The sequence below is a fragment of the Gouania willdenowi genome, chromosome 3 (genome assembly GCF_900634775.1).
Source record: "Gouania willdenowi chromosome 3, fGouWil2.1, whole genome shotgun sequence".
Lineage (NCBI taxonomy): Eukaryota > Metazoa > Chordata > Actinopteri > Blenniiformes > Gobiesocidae > Gouania > Gouania willdenowi.
This window is the reverse complement of record NC_041046.1, coordinates 25,238,670-25,257,996: the sequence shown is the minus strand read 5'-3', so window position 1 is coordinate 25,257,996 and position 19,327 is coordinate 25,238,670. Positions and strand designations below refer to the sequence as shown.

The 19,327-nt window shown below is 40.3% G+C and overlaps 1 protein-coding gene across 3 annotated transcripts in view; it reads right to left on the bottom strand.

Annotated features, from left to right (window-relative positions):
- Window positions 1–19,327, bottom strand: part of gse1b (Gse1 coiled-coil protein b) — a 170,913-nt gene that overhangs the window by 69,174 nt on the left and 82,412 nt on the right. Inside the window, exon 1 of one of the 3 annotated variants that reach the window (XM_028435014.1) lies at window positions 14,580–14,729. The exons of the other annotated variants lie outside the window; for them this stretch is intronic. Coding sequence (XP_028290815.1) covers window positions 14,580–14,616 — 37 coding nt within the window. The 5' untranslated portion in view covers window positions 14,617–14,729. Of the gene's footprint in view, window positions 1–14,579; window positions 14,730–19,327 lie in introns of those variants that run through there. 3 annotated transcript variants of the gene reach the window in all.

Sequence of the window (19,327 nt, the reverse complement as noted above, 5' to 3'; positions counted from 1 at the left end):
GGATTTGACTATTTTTAAAAACTGATCCAGAATCATTAGATTGATCCTGATCCCCTCCAAAATGTATTTGATTCTTCTATGGCGTAAGGTTAAATCTTGTCAAAATCCATTTTGACCTTTTTACATAATTCCTGCTAACAGACAAATAAATAAATGCCTGTAAATATAGTTCCAAAGGGAACTTGTGATATTAAAACATCATCAGTAGCAAACAACACCAAAACTGGGACCCCTTGTCTTATACCAGTGGTAGTTATTCTCAGACTGAAAATCAACACTTTGCCAAAGGAAACAGGAAAAATGATAAAACTTCCTATTTGCATCAACACTCACACTCATTTGCGCACAGACAGGTTTGTGTGTTCGTTTACTGATGGGCTCCAGTGGGCTGTTACAAACCCTTTCTGAAAGGGGCTGAACGAGGGCATTGCCTTTTGGCTTCTGCATCGGTGTTGGTGTTGACTAGCCAAAACACACTATTGCACAGATAGACTTTTGCATTCATGGAGGTTCTTAATAGTGTAAGTTTATCCGTTTTTTTTTTTTTTTGAAATCATCTCCCACCTGAACACTACAAGCAAGTGAACTATTGCACTTTTTTAGAAAAACACCTGGAAATGTTTTGTTTAGAGCCAACAATGAAATGGGAAAAAGAGAAAAAGGAGAATGAGATGAATGCTCGGAGCTAATTAACAGCTAGTTAGCAGCAAAACAGTCCAATTAAGGGTCGTGTTGGAGTGTGTGAAGTGAGAGGTTTTAATGTGAGCCTTATTACCATGGCTGTTTATTTTTCTCCTCTCCATCTGACTGCTGGATCCAGACAAACAGGGTGAGAGGAGCAGGTGTTTATTATAGAGGTCAAATTAAACATCAGCGTGTGTGCATGTGTGTGGTTGAAGTACAGAAGCACGTGTCTCTGCGTGTATCAACCTGTTTGATTGCATGGGCATGTTTCCATTTCAGAAGGGCAAGCAGTTATCAGATATATTTAGGCTTCTTGTTAAGATCCAAAATCTTCAGAGGGCATTTCCAACACGCCATAAACCCATTGTTGCCACCACATATCACAGAGCCCACCCCCCTTCCTCCCTTTTCCTCTTAGCTCCCTCCCCCTCCTCCTCTTGGCAGAGTCTCCCCCTGCCGGCAGGTGCACGCTGCGGTGGCAGCCAAAGTGCCAACCTGCCCTCCATATGCCCGCCTCCACACTGCCAGCTTATTTTTGCTGCTCCCCACCAGTATTAAGCTGGCCAGGCCTTCCCAAATCTGTCACACCTACCACCGTCAACCCCTAACCCCTTTTCCTCGCAGGGGAACGCACACACATGCATAGACGCACAAATCCACACACTCATCTCGTGCCAGCTTTCCTCTCGTCTTGCACAAATTGGCGAGGCTCTTTTCTCAGCCCTCTCGCATTCACTTGTTGTTGTATTTCTCTGTGAAGTCCACCCTAGTCCAGATCCTATAACCTGCACTCCTCTGACCTTCATCAACGGATCTACACCCACCCAAGCATCTCCCAGTTGTCGAGCTCTTTACTGAGACCACCCTTGACATGTAGAGCAGGCACTCACTGGGCCAAGAGTCATGCCACATCAATCAGCTCAGGAGAGTCAGACGACTACATGTCAGATCGATAAATCATCCTCCAACTGGTTGTTCTCGCATGTATAAGACGACTTTCTCCCGCATTAGTATGAGGTTAATTTCACCGCAGGCCAGTGCCTCCTGTCTGTCAGGACATTGCATTAGAGTGTGAGTGTTACAGGATGTGTTTCACTGTTTCCACTAACTGATAAGTATGTAACCTTGTTTGGCTTTTCAGCTTGTCCAGCTTTCCATGTGGATGTGAGAACAGCCCTATGGACTCTGATGCTACGCAATGAACCAAACACACCCAAGTAAACACTCAACAAAACACAAATAAAATATAGGATGTACCCTCCATCTATATTGGAAAGTAAAATATACACAATCCAACCAGATTCTGAGCAATGGCAGCAGAAAGAGGGATAAATGCATTCACAGTGATGGGTGGTAATCAGTGCTCTCTCTTCGGTACTCCTCCTCCTCCTCTTCCTCAGGAAGTCATCTGACCGGCGTCCAGCTTTATAATCAGGTCACAACCATCATCCATCATCAATCATCAAGTCTCCCCCTGTCTCTTTGTCTCACATGCAGTTACACACAAGAGTGCAATCCACTTTTTTAATGAGATGCTTTTGACACAGTCATTTTTACTTCAGCTAATGCACTAAAAAGCCTATAAACAAAACAAAACAAAAAAAAAAAAAACATGACCGGAGTGATAGAAAGGACATGCAGGATGACGTCAACAAAGAGGAATCAAAGAAGAGAGATTGAGAAGGCTGAGAAAGGCCTCGCTAAGAGTCATCTCCCGTCTTTAACAGGACATGATGAGCTCTTGATATTCTTGATGATTCATATCCATTTCCTGTGCGCTGAGCAGCTGGCAGTGCAGCATCACTACATCACACAAACAAGTTTGCATAAACACATCGATTCAAAACAGCAAGAAATGGGCAAAGTAAAATTCATTGACATCCGAAAGGAATTAATTCATTTCATCGCTGAATGTACTGCTTTGTTCCTTTGAAAAATACAGTCCTGCCCACTGAACTATCATAATTGATTACCCGGATGCCAATCGAATATGGTTGTCTGACCTTTTATCACAGGAGACAACATTATTGGCTTAAAGCTCACAATTTAGATGTAGATATGTTTTTAGTGGCTTTTGGTAAAAAAAAAAAAAAAACGCCAAATTCTCTAACTTTACTCACAAGATATGTATTAATGCAATTCAACTCTTTAACCTGGGTCTCTGATGACGTGAGCAGCTGTGTTTGGTGCTTCTATGGATTTGAACCATCACACTTTCACAGAGTTTTCTGTCATGATGAAATGGAAAGACTACATTTTACATCTTTGTTTTCAAAATATTTTTCTTGATTGTATTTACATTTTTAAAATATATTTCATTCTATCTCAGTTTTTAAATGTTACTGTTTCAATATTATTATTGTATTTTAATTTTATACAAATATTGAATAATTGTAATAGTGTAAATATAAATATGTCATTATTTAAAATTATAACTCCCCAAAACAACAGATTGCAAAGCCCTGTCCATGGTAGAAGCCGAAATATTGTGGGATGTAGGACATATTTAATAAGTGATATCTGTTTTTTATACTATTATTTGTTACTCTTTGTCACTCTTTGTGAAATAGAAACCAAAATGCCAGTACTTCTCGAAGCTCTCGCTCCAATTCCTCTGCAATTATCAATCAAGTAATGTAACAAAATGCATCTTCTTGCTTTGGCTAACACACTTGACTTGTCACAATCCTCTTTATGTATGCTTTAAAGCCTGGGTTCCCAAAGTGGGGTACTGGTACCCCCAGGGGTACGCAAATTGTCATAGGGTGTACATGAATGAAAATGAAAAACAATGACAACATTGGAAGCTAGAATATAAATAGAGCAGTTAATGTCATTGCTAATGCTATTGCTAGGCTAATGCTAGGTTAATGCTAATGTTAGGTTAATGTTAATGCTAGGCTAATTCTATTGCTATGTTAATGCTAGACTAATGATAATGCAATGTTAAAGCTAATACTAGGTACATTTTAATGCTAGGCTAATGCTATTGCTAGGCTAATGCTAGGTTAATGCTAATGTTAGGTTAATGTTAATGCTAGGCTAATTCTATTGCTATGTTAATGCTAGACTAATGATAATGCAATGTTAAAGCTAATACTAGGTACATTTTAATGCTAGGCTAATGGTAATGCTAGGCAAATGCTATTGCTATGCCAATGTTAATGCTAGGTTTTTGCTATTGCTAAGCTAATGCTAATGCCAATGATAAGATAATGCAATGCAAGGTGGGCCAGCACCTGCATCCTCACTTGCATTTTCTTCAGGAAATGCAAATATCTTAATTATTATTATTACATATTATTCCCCAACAGGATAGATACAATTCACTGTAGGGCTGTATATCACATTACATCATTATGTTATTTAAGTGTGCAGTAGTAGGGGGTACATGGTTTCAGATTAAATGTCTGAAGGGGTACATGACTGTAAAAAGTTTGTGAACCACACATAAAGGGTTAACTAACAGCTAACAGACACTTACCATAATAACACACCAAAAATACAAATTCTACATTGACACAAAGGTTGAACGTCTATTTAAGACAAGACATCTAACAAAGAAATTGTATTGAAATGAACAATTTTTTAAGTTTTACTGTTCATCATCATCATAAATCTCAGCCCCATAAGCTCCTAATTATCTCAGTAAGAGAGGGAGGTTTACCCCGTTTCTTACTTTGGCCTCAACCATCTCTTATTTTGTGCTGTTTAACTGGCTATTTATTGGTTTATGGTGCAATTAAAGGGCAGGGAACATTGGCCAACATTTGCTTTTGGCAGCTTTCAAGTGTGTGTTTATGGCTCTGACTGCTGAAGTGTGGTTTTTCAAGATTAATGAAAGTGTGAAGACTTGATCACTTAGCCTGGTTAAGGCACAGGTTTAGTGTAGCTGGACGGACCTCTGTGGCCCTGCAGCCAAAGAGCACTTGGTCACTGTTCTTTATATACTGTACGCTTGGAGATGCATGAGCATGACCATACGTTTTTATAATTCAATGTTTTTGTCCATGGAATATTGCTTAAATGAAGAGAATTAATTAATGAACCTGGTTTTATCTTGCAGGGTTGTTTTGTGTAACTTTATGCCAGTTCTTTATACCTCTAACTTATCTAGTGAAGATTCCTCTATGAAAGTTGTATTCCATCCATCAAGGAGGTAATATTTTTACTGGCATTATTTATCAAAAACAGTTAATGAATTTTTGACAAACGTTTAACCAAAGACAGAGCTTATGCCATGAAAGATTCCATTACATTTATTGATCAATTTTAATATATAAATAAATCCCTATCGCTCATCATTGGCATTCATTCCAAAAAAATCCATATCTTGGTTGGTACATGACTGATTTTTGTGAAATTCAACTTATGACTCATAACTTTAAGTTATGCCAGGTTGATCCTGAATCCCCCCCCCCCCCCCCCCCCCCCCCCCCCCCATCCGGGCTACATCCGGATCGCACATTTCCCCGCAATTTTTTTTCCGAAAAAATGGGGGTGCCCATACAATTCTTACAAGCCTTTGAACTGGAACACTGATCCAGATTAGTATGAATATCTGGCAAAGAGGATAACTGGCATTTAATGGAGGTTTATTCATTTAATACAATGAATTGATTGATCCAGGTTACCTCGTGCAACAGTATGGTCAGCATCTGTGCAATATGTTAAAACAACGTTCACCTTCAGTAGTCACAATCGTGTCCGACGTGGTTTCAAAGTTCATGCATTGTCAACAGTCTGTAAGTCCCTTTGCAAGGAGTAATATCAGCAGTGCGAGCCAAAATCAATACGAGGTTCTCACCTAGTGATCATATACACTCCACTCTCCACTCCACCTTCCCTGCGTACCTGCTTTTTATACATTAGAAATTTCATTTGTTCCTCACACAGACCCTGAAACATAAATGAGCAAAAGTAAGTGTGGCGTTCTTTGTTTATAATTGCAGCAGCACCTGACAGCCAATTAATTACAAAGAAAACCACAGTAGAAGTACTGCTACAGTCGTGCATCCCCATCCATTTTTAATGCATAAAAGTATGTCTAGTGGTGCAATCATTTGAAGCAAGTTTGCTTGTTAGTGTGAAAACGTGTGTGTGTGTGTGCGTGCGTGTTTGTGATCACATGCAGGTTGGGTTTAATTAGAACTCTCTGTCGTCTAATTTGATTAGCAGAGGCAGAGGAAGATGGAGGTAATTAGAGGCTATTTCTGCTTCTGGAATCATGTTTCACGCAAGAGGTGACAACATTACCGGACACACACACGATTACACACAGGAAATAAAAATACTAGTCAGCCCACATACTCACAGCTCTAATTCTATTATGACCCTGCCCAGAATAGCAGAGGTAGCGTCTCCACAAAGTCAAAGGGTTTTGACCAACACCTACTGACTGACATACACAACCAGATACACACAGCAGCACAGGAGAAGTTTACCGTCACACATTCCTGCTTGTCCGCACAAGTGTAGAGAGCAGAGCAAACAAAAACATGTACAACACACTGCATGACGCACAAACATAGCCCTGCTTCTTTCTTCCTGGTGGCAAACTGACAACGCTACGAAGAAGAAACACTCAGAGAAAGAACTGACTGCACTGCTTAAAACATATAGTTTCTACTGGGTTACCATTATCCCCTCTGCACCTGGTAACGCACTAAATGTTGGAAATCTGTAAAATAGTTTTGAATGTGCCTTCTTTCACAGTGCCAAGTCATTGTAGAAATACTAATATTAAAATCACACGGTGTCACTTTTGGCCACTAGGGGCGCTAGAGTTGTAACTTTCACATCAAGCGCCCCTAGTGGCCACAAGCACCGCAGCACTGTCGCAAAAATCAACAAACAGTCAGTCGGGCCAGCCTCCCTTGTCTTTTGATTGTGTACGCAGACAGTAGTTGACCTGTATACTTCGGGATAAAGATTGGTTCAAAGGACTGGGTCGGTAGGGCTGGGATGAAAAGCGAGGCTGGGCTCGCGCCGCGGCTGGATGAGCAGCTGCCGCCTCCTCAGAAGCAGTTTTAAACTTTTGGCTTGCCTCGGGCATGACCAAGTGGAAAAATAGTAGCAAAAGCCTTATTAGCCCAATGAGTATATCGGAGCCTGTGGTCACGTGACTGCCATAAAGTAATATGTTCTCCAGGTATTCTCTAGGTCACATGCCCTGATCAAAGACGGTCCGTCTCTCCAAACTTACATAGTCGGTATTTCAAGAGGGACGCCCGCTCGGAGCATTGATACTGTATATTGGCCTGAGGAATAATTTAAAATAACTCATGGGTCAACTCTTTAGGTCAAAAAGTCTGCGCTGTGCCTTTAAATATTGTTATTCACTGTATAAAGATAAAGTAATTCAGGAGTTTTTGGTTTTATTATGTAAGCTATATGTGCAAGATATATATCAAATTTATAGGCAAAATTGTCAATATTTAATTAATTTTTCCAGCACAGTTATACAAAATCTAAATTTCTCTCTGAGAAACAAAACATTATCTGAAAGCACTGCAATAGGTGTCATTTTTTATATAATACAATATTAGACAGCAGCTGTCAATTACCACTTGGCACTTTGATTACAATGTAAAACAATGCATTTTTAAAAATAGGAGCCATAAGTGTGTCCTGTTTTCCTGTGAGGAATTTGTGTCTAAAGTAGTGTTGTTGATTGATTATTTTTGGTCCCAGTATTTAAATTTGACGTATTTTTTTGTAAAAATGTAAGAGTGTCTGCCCTCTATGGGTTGAAACCTGGCAATTACAATTGATTTTTGCTATTGGCTGAGAACGGTGGTTTGTGAACTTTTGGTGGCTTTGGAGACCCGCCCACAATCGAGGCATTTTTATTTCAATTTTCAGCAGTTAAGTGTGAGCCAAAACTTCGGATTTTACATTTTAAGATTCCAAAAATGTGTATCAGGTTCATCTGTATCGCTAAACATTTTTACTGGAGCAAATTTATGATGATATGTATATGGTGGTGCATCGAAAGGGCTATTACTATTATTATTATTATTATTTTTCCCCTGAAAATTAATTACGATTACTATTGTAATCCTATTGTGTTAGCTTTCTGTTAGCATCTCTTATGATAATTCAATTACGATTACAACAGCAACAAGTTTTTTTTCAATTACGATTACAATAATAATTACGTCACAATTGTAATTAATTACCAAATATGCAATTACATGTGTAATTGACCCCCAACCATGGCCCAGGACATTGACTTGAATTGATACGTGTATCAGATGGAGTTCTTCTCATCACTGCTCGTGGCTCTGAGCCAGTATCAGTGGAGAGATGAACCCACAGGTGTAGACAGTCAGAGTTTAACAGCTTTGGGTTTATGAGGAGGTTAACGGGGCAGCCTGTTAGACCTTTGCGACCATGACCGGGTTAGTGCCACCTGCAGACTGGCGAGGAACAGATGCCACACTGATAATAGGTCACAGCTTTTATAGCAAGGGCAGATCGAGAGAGGGGAAGAGAGGGAGAGAAAGAGAGTACATAGTCCATCACTATGACTGCTTTACTGCTGCTACTACCCTCTAATGACAGAGCTGTCAGTGTACATGGGGTAGGAGGGATGGTGAGACCAATGAGTAAAGGTGGAGTTACATATATAAGAGGACACAATGATAGAGTGATAAAAGCACAGTGGGAGGAGAGAAGAGACATAGAGAGACGGTGGACACTTGAACTGATGCTCGCATTGGAAGCCCGAGATGAAGGAGGGAATGAATATGAAATGATCAGATGATGAATTCTCAGTAGGTATGAGATAAGGAAAAGGAAAACCTTGTTAATAATTGGATGTAAGGATTACATTACAAGGACTGAATTTATTTGACCGTGTGTAGGTTGTTTTAGGATTAGGGATGGGAATCGAAAACCAGTTCTTTCTGAGAACCAGTTCACAGTAATCCAATTCCTAGGAATCATTTGTTTGCTTACCTGTCAATTCCGCGTATCGGTTCCTCTTATATACGTAGTGATAAACTCTTCCAGGTCCTGTATATTGTGTTTATGCTAGCACCAAGTGAAGCTCCTTCCACCATATAGTTGTTTGCTGTACACCGCGGAGAATCCATCTCCTCCACCCGCAGCTGCGCTGTCCTCCGTGCTGTGTTTGGAGCATCTCACTTCCGGGTTCTGTACACTCGCGCAAAACTTGCTTCTTGCACGGATTTTTTTTCCGAAAACAACAAACTTCCACAAGGACACACGCCTCGTTGCCTGTTTATGGACTGGTACTGCTCATTGTCTTTAGTTTGCTCGTTCACACGTTCACACACACGGCTGATGACGTCACATGTAACAACGGGGACGGCGTCTCTGAAGGTCCATTTATAGAAATGTAAACAAAGGCTAAACTAAAGCTTTACCGTTTAAATACATAACAATAAGTGCAACTGTACTTTTGGTTAATATGTTCTTTTTAACAGAAGAATTATTTGTTTTATATCTGAATTAGTTTTGGATCAAGTTGTTCAAGTTCAAAAGGAGAACTGTAAATATTCTCAAATGTTTGTAGCCAAAATGTGTCATATGTTGTAATAATAATAATAATAATAATAATAATAATAATAATAATTCATAAATTTTATATAGAGCTTTTGTATACTGTATATTATTATCCAGTGAAAACAATCTATACCTGGTGGATTGAAAGTAGTTAAAGCAAACAAATTCATTTGTGTTATTTATTTCCATCACCCAATGAGAATCGATAAGAGAACTGGTAAGGAATCGAATCGATAAGCAGTATCGATAATGGAATCGGAATCGCTAAATTCTGTTTTTGTCTCTAAATTGATTGTAAAAGTGAATGCAACAAAGATGGATGGAGTTCACATCTGTATTGGAAACTCTCTTGCCCAGTGAAGACTGTTCAGCTTGTTGTATCAATGATTTTTCTCCTATTGACTAAGGTTATCAATGTGCTATAATTTTCTCATAAAAACAGATGCAAGTGCAAAATGTGCACATTTGGCCCCTACACTGTCGCGGCCCACAAACCAAGCATTTTCCCTTAAACAAGTCTTTGTAATGTTCAGTGATTAGTCTACACTCTGGTCCAGGGTTTAACACCCAGCATGGCTCACACACATATTGATCAACCTGGTGTGAGTGAGCAAACCTCTAATTCCTTGAAGAGAGAGAAAAACAGTCTCTCTTTAGTGAGCTCCCCAAGAATTGATTTTTGAAGAACTCAACAAGGAAGTGGGCTTCATTTCACACTTCTTCTTGTTGTTGTTTGTCTTGCTTCTTTTTTGTTTTGTTTTTTTCAAACATAATTCAAAAGTCTGAACGAAAGAGCTGTTCAAATATGTATTCCATGGCTTTAAAATGAAATCTATGCAAGCTGCATTGGTTAGTACATCATACTTTAGACCATCCTCCTTACTCAAAGGCAGTGGCCTTTTAACTGTTCCACGTATACGTTCCAAGGCAGGGGAGGCTGCTTTCTGTTTTTACGCCCCTAGTAAATGGAACGCCCTGCTGCAGATCTGAGAGGGGCTCCTACACTAAACACTTTTAAAAGCAAATTGAAAACTCTACTTTTTGCAACATTATGGTTAGATGTTGATCTGCTGCTTTCAGTGTGTGTTTATTTGTGTGCATGTGGTGTGATCTGCTCTATGTGGATATTTTTATGTACATGTTGAGCTTTTATTCTGAATTGTATTTTGTATTTTTATTTTGCAAGTGATCGTTGAGAAAAAATAATAATAAATAAATTAAAAAAAAAAAAAAAAAAAAAAAAAAAAAGAATGTAACCATGTCGGAAATAAACTGAATAAATAAATAAAATAAATGACTTGTTTTTGACCGTGAAGCACATTGTTTTGCCTCGTGCATGAAATGTACTTTATAAATAAAGTTTGATTTGATTTGATTTTACTTTTGATACTTCTTTCTGTGTCCTACCCTAGGATCCACCAATAACAATGAATAGCCATAGGAGGAGGCAAGCACAGACGGAGAGTGATCATGACCCATCCTCCATTTTGAAATGGTTGCTCTGCTCCACCTTGGCTGTGATTTTGCTTCGCGGTCCAAGTTCAAGTGTTTGTTCCATTCACTTTTATCCCTACCACTATGTCCTTTGCTGTTTTCATACAATTCTTTTATTCACTTTTTTCTGTTCCCCTTCAATTCGAACCCTCCCAACCCATCCCATTTTATTTAACCCAACCTTTTAGTTGTCAAATAATCATGGAGGACTAGCATGTGTCTGACATGGTCTCCAAGGCAACGGCGGTTAAAACGGCAAGGCAGGCAGGGGCTCATTCAGTGGCTGAATGAAAGAAGGGGGAAGAGAAGAAGCAACCCACAGTGCTGGGTAGACACACACAAATACACACACATGCGCACACACAACCTTGCTAGCTTTGGCCACTGTCACAACGAAGACGCCCCCTAGCTTCTGTGTTTCTCTAATCTGTGTGGCTCCCCTGCTGAAAGCTCGGATAGTTTGAGAGGTTTAAGACATCGCACTGGGAAGCCCATACTATTACGCTAATAAGGGATGAGAAAAGAAGGTAGGGAAAAAAAAGGATGAACTTGGAGAGAGAAAGGGTTACCCAAAGGGAACAAAAATGGTTAGACTGTTGATAATAGATGTGACAACTGGTTTTTTCCTTTTTTCCTCTATTATTAAATAACTTTGTGTAAATATAATACAAACTGCTCCGTTTGACTCAAGTTGTAGTCTGTCTATAATGTGCCCTCTGAGACGTTGACATGTGCATTTAAGCCCTGCATCGAGTCCTTTGTTCCTCGCTGTAACCTCTGACAAAACACCTCTCTGTGCTTCTTTCTGTCTGTATTTCTCACACAGCAGGAACTCCAAGAGTCTTTACTGACAAATATCCAATTCAAAACCCTCCTTATAGTAGCCCTGTGGCCCTTATTTTCATTAATCTTATATGCAGACATTAAAATGTTTATTTTGTTAAGAAATAACAGTTAATAACAGTGAAGTGTAAATATGTATAAAAAGTGTCAGATTGTAAATATGTAAGAACCACATGTAACATGCATTCTATACAGAGAATAGTGGTGTTAGTTTTAAAATCCATAGGGCAACATTCTATAATACAGAGGTATAGGGTAAGCAAGTGAAACTAAAAATGCTGCAAAGACCAACCAAAAACCAAAGCAAAAATGCATATCTGGTGATTGATGAAAAGAGGATTTCTGAATTGTTAAGTAATGAAATGAGAGTGCTTTTGAGAGGTCCAAAGCACTGTTAGTGAATTTAGCTTCCTGTGGATTAGATGCTGCAAAATACCAATGTAACCATAGCATTAACCACCACTAATCATTACCTCTACCTATAGCAGGGTTCTCACCAGGAATTCTTCACAGCATAGGGGGTGTGCCACACAAAAAACATTTGAAATGTATAACTCTTTAATGGCCAAAATTTGTTGGTTTTCTTTATCTTTGTTACTGCCTTACTTTTAGGGGTGTGCCATCTAAGGGACCTCGCCATTCAATTTCAATTCAGGGTGCTACGATTCGATTAGTCAACGATTATTACGATATTAATGATTATCACAATTTTTTATGCATCTTTTTTTGTTTTCCTCACTTTGTGGCTATTTTATACTTTTAAACAAGTTATATGTGTCGGTATCCATTCATTAAAGTAACCAAACAAATGTATCACTATTATCTGTATTGATATCAAATCTCCGGATCCAACAGTAACCATGTAACATAAATAAATATATATAAAAATAACTAAAATATTAGCTTGTTCAGCTAATGCAATCTGATCTAACACAAAAGCTTATATTCAATAAAAATAAAGACTTTCAAACAAAACTTAAATGAGCAGCATAAGTCCCAAGAGACACTAAACATTTTGCTGTGCACAATCAAGCAGCCTTAAAAACATATAAAACATATAAAACCTACATAACACTTTGGGTTTTTAAATAAAATGCGGATGGATAAAAAAACACAATTAATTATTATTTGCAAGGGAGTGTAAGTGCTGAGACAAATGTGCAGCTGTAAGAAAAGAAGCTGGTGGTCAACATGCCACCATACACTGTCCTCTGCTGTGCAGTTACACAGCGGTCCGTGTTTCTAGATGGGTTGAGTGGGTGGCTGACATCGCCACTGACCCCTGGCACCAGCTGTCGTGATCTGATCCCCGTGTCGGGGCACTGAGGGCAGTCCGCGCTGGGGGTGAGGGGGCTCAGCGAGGTAACCATGTCCACCGCCCCGTTAAGTGGCGAGTTGGGCGTGGGGTGGTACCTTCGCCACAGGGCCCTTCCAGTCCATGGTATGTTGGAGCCTCCACGCACAATGGAGTTCGGACTGTCCGCACTCCTCGGAGCTTAAATACGTGGATGGTTATTACGGTTACATAAGCAGAGGATGCGTTGCACACAGGCAGCATCGAAGGCGGCTAAAGGGCTGCAGGGGTCCTTAGGTAAAGACGAGCCAATCGCCTGTATTAAATAGGTGTGGCTGATCAATGGGTTTCTGGGTTATTCAGATTAAAAAGAGTGTTAAAATAACCCGTGCACACCTGGGAGTCCTTTTTGTGTTCATTATTACGACGGTACCAACTAAAAAAAGGAAAAAACAACAGAAAATCCCCCCTACGTTGCTGAAAACTAAACGTAGGGGGCGCCATTGCTCCGTAGGGGAGAAAAATTACAACGTCAAGGGCCCCTACGCTTAACATCGCTGGGGAGAACCCTGCATAGGACTATATTCCATGTAATGTGCACGGAAAACCAAAGCTAAAGGCCTTTAAACGTATGTTAATGCACACGTAAGAGGGTGACAGGTTCTCTTGGGTTAATAAATATATTGGGGGTTGGTTTGAAGGGGACCGTGGGGTCATAGAGTGAAACACAGAAAGGCAGGGGTCAGAACTGGAGCAGTGTCACTTATGTTGTTACTGCACACTCTGCTGCTGACTAAAGCACATAAATAATGTATGCCTGCTAAGTGTTAGGAAAGTGTGTCCTGTTCAGCTCTGAGTCGACTACAATCAAACACGGGTTAAAGCACACATCAACCAATTGATGTCCAGTTTATTGAACATTTTGAAGGAGTTTTATTTGACGATGTATGTTATCAAATACCTACAACATCTCACAAATAAAGGAGAACATACTGATATGTCAGTGCTTATATGAGTGAATACTGTAGACACTGTAGAGGTTAAATAGTTTTTGGTATATCCACAATTATTCCAGCCCAGCAAGACAATGACAGAGAAAAATAACAGCTCCTAAGTTCCCTTCTCTTTCACACTTCTTTCCAACCTCGGTCGACTCCCTTTATCACTTTTCTCTTGGCGGTCCTCTCTACAATCAGTGCCCAGTGAGGCGTGAGACGCACTTAAGCGTCGACCGGCGGTAACCTCCTGCCACTATAGTATACACTTCATCCACACATACACACACCGATGCACGCATCCACCAACTTGCATGCGTGCAGACATGCATTGCTCAGCAGCCAGCAAAGACAAAAAGACACATAGATGTCCACACAGTGTAATAACAAATGTACTTGCTCCGAAGTTGTGTTGAATCAGTGTTTTTTCTTTTTTTAACCTGCTGGACTTCAGTGCATGTAAATGGCTGGGTGAGTGAAACAGAATAAGAGCTGTTGTCACACAGCATTTAGCAGCCTTACATCTCAGGTTCCAACCTCTGAACTGCCAGCGCAAAGACAAATGTCTCCTTAGATGCACTCCATAGTTAACCTCAAACCCCTCATGTGCTTTTTGAAGAGAACACAAACACACACAAAAGGATGCATAGCTTTCAGCATTTATAGTAATTCAACATTGATTTACACACACACACACACAAAAACAAGTTTTCTCACATCATTTGATATTTGCTTACCTGGCAAATAGTAAAGTGGTGCCTTTAATCCAAACATAGTCACTCTTTAAGTGTCATGAAGCAAGACCAATTTGGTTTAGATGTGTACTCAGTAATCCTGTCCTGGATGACTTAGATGGAGGGGGACTGTGCCCTCGCAGCCACCCAGAACTGAAGCACTGTGTGTGGTGAGGCTGTGCTGGGACTCAGCTTGTCATCCCCGCTTTCTGGTTCTCGCTAACCAAGCGTGAGGCTGGGACCGCCCAGCCAGCTAGGACACACACACACACACACACGCACACACACATACAACACGCTCAGACAGTCACAGAGACACACACAGACACAGCGGTGAAAGGGTCAACCCCTCAGCACACCCCCGCTCTTGACCCCTTAACTCTTGCCCTAGATCCCCTGGGCAAAGGGTCACTCGCTGTTTGTTACCAAGCAGCAGCAGGAAGCACGCTCTCTCACTCTTTCTTAAATGTGCACACTCCACAAGCGCGCACACACACATAAACATACACACGCACACGCACACATACACACACACCCAATGAGTTGGGACTGTCTGATTCAATGATGAAAAAGGTAAAGGTCCAATGCCAAAGAGGGCTGAAAACAGGAAAGCGGGTGAGGTGACCCAGGATTGGATCGGTAGATCCTGTGGAACGGCATCGACTGATTCAGGGAGCTGTCTAAGAAAGATGATCAGAAGAGAGAGCTGCTTCCTCTGCTACTGCTGCCTCTCTCTCTCTCTCCCTCCCTCTCATTCTCCCCCCACTGATAGAGAGAGGAGGTGGAAGGATGGAAGAGACATGGAAGGCAGAAGAAAGACCTCCCTTCAGGCAACAGCCACATAATGAGAAAACAAGTGTATGAATGTCTTTGATGTCTTTTGAGGGGAGGGGTGGGGGTGTGGGGGGGGAAGTCAGATAGACTGAATTGGTGAGAGAATAGATACAATAAAAACTGCCTCACTGAAGGTGGAAAGTGGTCACATTGACAGCCCCTGTGACAGTGAGAGGTCACTGACTATCAAGGGAGCATCTGTTCACACTGTATTAGATGGTGCGAAAGAATCAACCAAAAGAGGGTATAAAGAGAGTGCTGTGTGTCTTAAAGGGCAGCTTGCAATAGAAGTGTTACAGTTTTAAAAGAGAGGAGCATATAAAAGACCCCCCCCCCCGCCCCGTCCATTCTAATCTCTGAAAACGAGTTCTCCTTCCGTTCTGTGATAGTGTGGGTGCATGTGTGTGTCTGTCTTGGAAACTTGGCTTGTGCAGGCCAGTGCTAGTGCACAGACTGGACAGACTGTTCACCATGCTGAGCTGACAGCAGATCACCCCCCCCCCCCCACCCACCCCTTTAATTTATCTTCGTCATACACAACTCACACAGACACGCATACATGCACACACACACACACACACAACACAAACGTGTGTTTGATGAAGACAAACATTATTGGGAGGGTGGCAGTCAGGGTGAAGAGCCAACTGTCGGCTGGGAATCTCCGATGGCAAACCGTAGAAACAGCTGGGATGGGCAAAAGAAGATGAAAAGAAAGAAAAAGCAAAGGCTGAGAGAAAAGACCTATAGGACACTTTGCCAAATAGGATGAATTGCTCTCCGAAGTGTTCTATGAATGTATGTGGGGGAGAGAGATTGGCAGGAGTTTGGTAAAGACGGGGGAGGGACACTGAGGCACAGTAAGGGGTGTTATGCCTTTAGGAACACACAGAGGACCAAAAAAAAATAATCTACAAGCACAATAAGCATAGTGAGAATGAGTGGGAGTGCGAAAGGCATACTCACTAGCAAATAGGGCAAATAATCAGTAATAGGGACTGATTGTTGAGGGAAAAGCGAGAGACATACAGACGGACGTGTCGGAGTGGAGGGGAGTCCATAGATCAAGATATGAAGAACGATGATCAAGGAACAAAGCCCTGTTCACTATGATCAAGCAGAATATCAGCACAAGTTTATGACAAGAACAATGTGTCCGTTAGGTGTGGGTGTAATATTCTACATGAATATTTACATTTACACACCATCCATGCTGCATTACATTGTGTGCAAACAATACATTTGTTCATTGCTGAGAGACGTGCACATGCTTCACTGCAGTTTTGTGTGTGAGGTTAGTGTTGAAGTGTTTCACACCATGAAAGATAGGTTGGAAGGTGATGTGTACCCCTGAGCTGTTACAACACAAAGTCTGATGACTCCCTGACGGACACGCACAGTGAACTAAAAATACAGCGTCCAATTTCCGTGAGGTGGACAAGATCAAGATTAGACAGAGCAAAGATGATCAGGTTCATTTGTTCACAGTGTGGCGCAAGTCCAGAGTACATGCACACAAACAAACCAGGTTCTTGAAATGTTGATAGAGGTGTATGAAATGTTACAGAAGCATCCAATCAATAAAGAGAATGCTTCCGATACCGTCGTTACGACAAATCCGTCTTTGAACTTTTTAAAGGATTTCAGCAATGAAGCATGTTTCCTTTGGAGTTTCATGTTTCTTTTGCTGTTTGGCTTCTAAAGAGTTTAAATCATTACAGCTACGTTACAGTTACTAAAAATACCATGATAAATAACACTAGTGTATATCTTTTGCTACAGTCCATCACTAATTCATTGATCTACTTCTGAAAAACACACATCACATGCTGTTTCACAAGTCAATGTGAGAAGAGGCCCTTGACAGTTTATCGGTTTAGGCAAAAAAAAAAAAGAAAAAATGCGCTTTAATGTAAATGTCGCTCACCGCTACTGAATTACATTGTCATTAAAGGTGGTGCAGTGAGTCACATTTGACAAATTAAAGGCAGAAAAGCGTGCGCGCGCACACACACACACGCACACACGCACGCACACAAAAGGGTATAAAAGCTCCCTGAGGACCAAGACAGCATGTGATAATGAAACACTGTGATCAGAAAGTAACGGGAAAAAAGGAAATATAAAATGGGCGGAACCCAAAAACAGACATAAAGTGCACAATATAAAAAAGCAAAAAGGATGAATCCAGGGATAGAAAAACAGTTCGCTGATAAAGACAATAACAGACTATCCCACCTTTCTCAGAGTGGATACACTTTAGCAGTCACTTTACTTTTGTTACTTTCATGCCATAGAGCCTGACCGAGACTGGATATTTAGTGCTGATGTTCATACTGATATTGGCCATGTTTACATGGGAGCTTTAATTCCTCTTTAAAGCAGAATAAAAGTAATTTCCTCTTTAAACTGACCATGTAAACGCTTAATTTCTAATGCTAATTCATTTCCGAATTAAACTTAAATCCGAATTAGGTGGCTGGTGTATTCCGAATAAAATAATTCCTCTTTATTGTAAACACTTTAGTGGCTTGATTCTGCTTTAAGTTAATTCCGGTCGTTCTGCGCTTGCGCGACTTGCGGCAATGACGCGCTGGTGATGACATAATCCAAGATGGCGGCAGCCCGGACTTGAGCCGACACTTTTTAATAAGACATCCATAAAATACATGGATATAATGAAAAGAGTGGATGGACGGAGGAATAAACGTGAGCACATTCACACGGACACATGGACTTATTACACACATGGAGATCAGCAAATGGAACGGCTTCATCGGACGGGTGATACTAAGGCCTTTATTCCTGGTGATTGTTTTCCGGAGTTTTACTGGGCTTTTTTTTTTTTACCGGTGATCAGTTCCTGCTTCAAAACTACAAACAAAATAAAGGTGAAAACAGTTCTCGTGTTCTTCTGTGTTACAGTCGACAAGAAAAGGTTTGTTGTGCGTTTTTCCCATTACACGTGATGCATCACATTCTCCCCCTGTTCAATCAGAGACTTCCCAACCCCCAAACCTGAAGCGGAATTAACTAAAGCCGAATAAAATGGTCTTCCATGTAAACCTCAGTTCGGGATTTACTATTTCCATAAACACGAAGCAGAACACTTTAATTCGGAATAAGTAATTCCGAATTTAAAAAACATAATGTCACCGTGGCCAATGAGGGTTTTAAAAAGCTGATATACAATAGATCTCTGGATAACCGATATATGGAAGATGAATTACACAGGATATTTACTGAACAGGAACACACATTCTTATAATACCAAAATATGATTCATGACAAAGAATGAAAATACAACTAAAAATTAAATTAAAACACGGAACTTCAATTGGTAACACTGTCAACATAAGGACTGTAAAGCCACTGATAAGTAAGAAAAGACAAACCTGTGCAAACTGTATTTCTAGAATACAATATTTAAAAAAACCAATAATATTAATTAAGAAATAAAGCTGCTCAAATTTCAAACATTAAACATAAATAATTAAAAAAAAAAGCAAAATGTAACTGTAAAAAATAAACTAGTGCACTTGTCCTACTGGCAGCTTATAATACAGAAAGCATAGCACAGAGACACAGAATCTCCATGCAGTAAAAGTTAATACATCAGTTACATATTATAGACCAACCAATTCATATTGACGGAGCTATTGACAGATGTCGATTAATCTGTGATAGATAAAACCGGCCTGATTAATCGGCGGGGCTATATTTTGAGCATAGATACATGTGGTTTTCTCCAATAATTGATCTTATTCTCTCCCCAACCAACTCTAAACTGCCTCCTTATTAAAGGCTGCTTACAGCTCACCAACATGTGAGCATTCTGCTAAAAAAAAATCAATCTGCTTCTTTCAAGTGTGCTCTCTTCAGCAAGGTTTAATGTATAAAGTCTAAGTTTAAAGAAA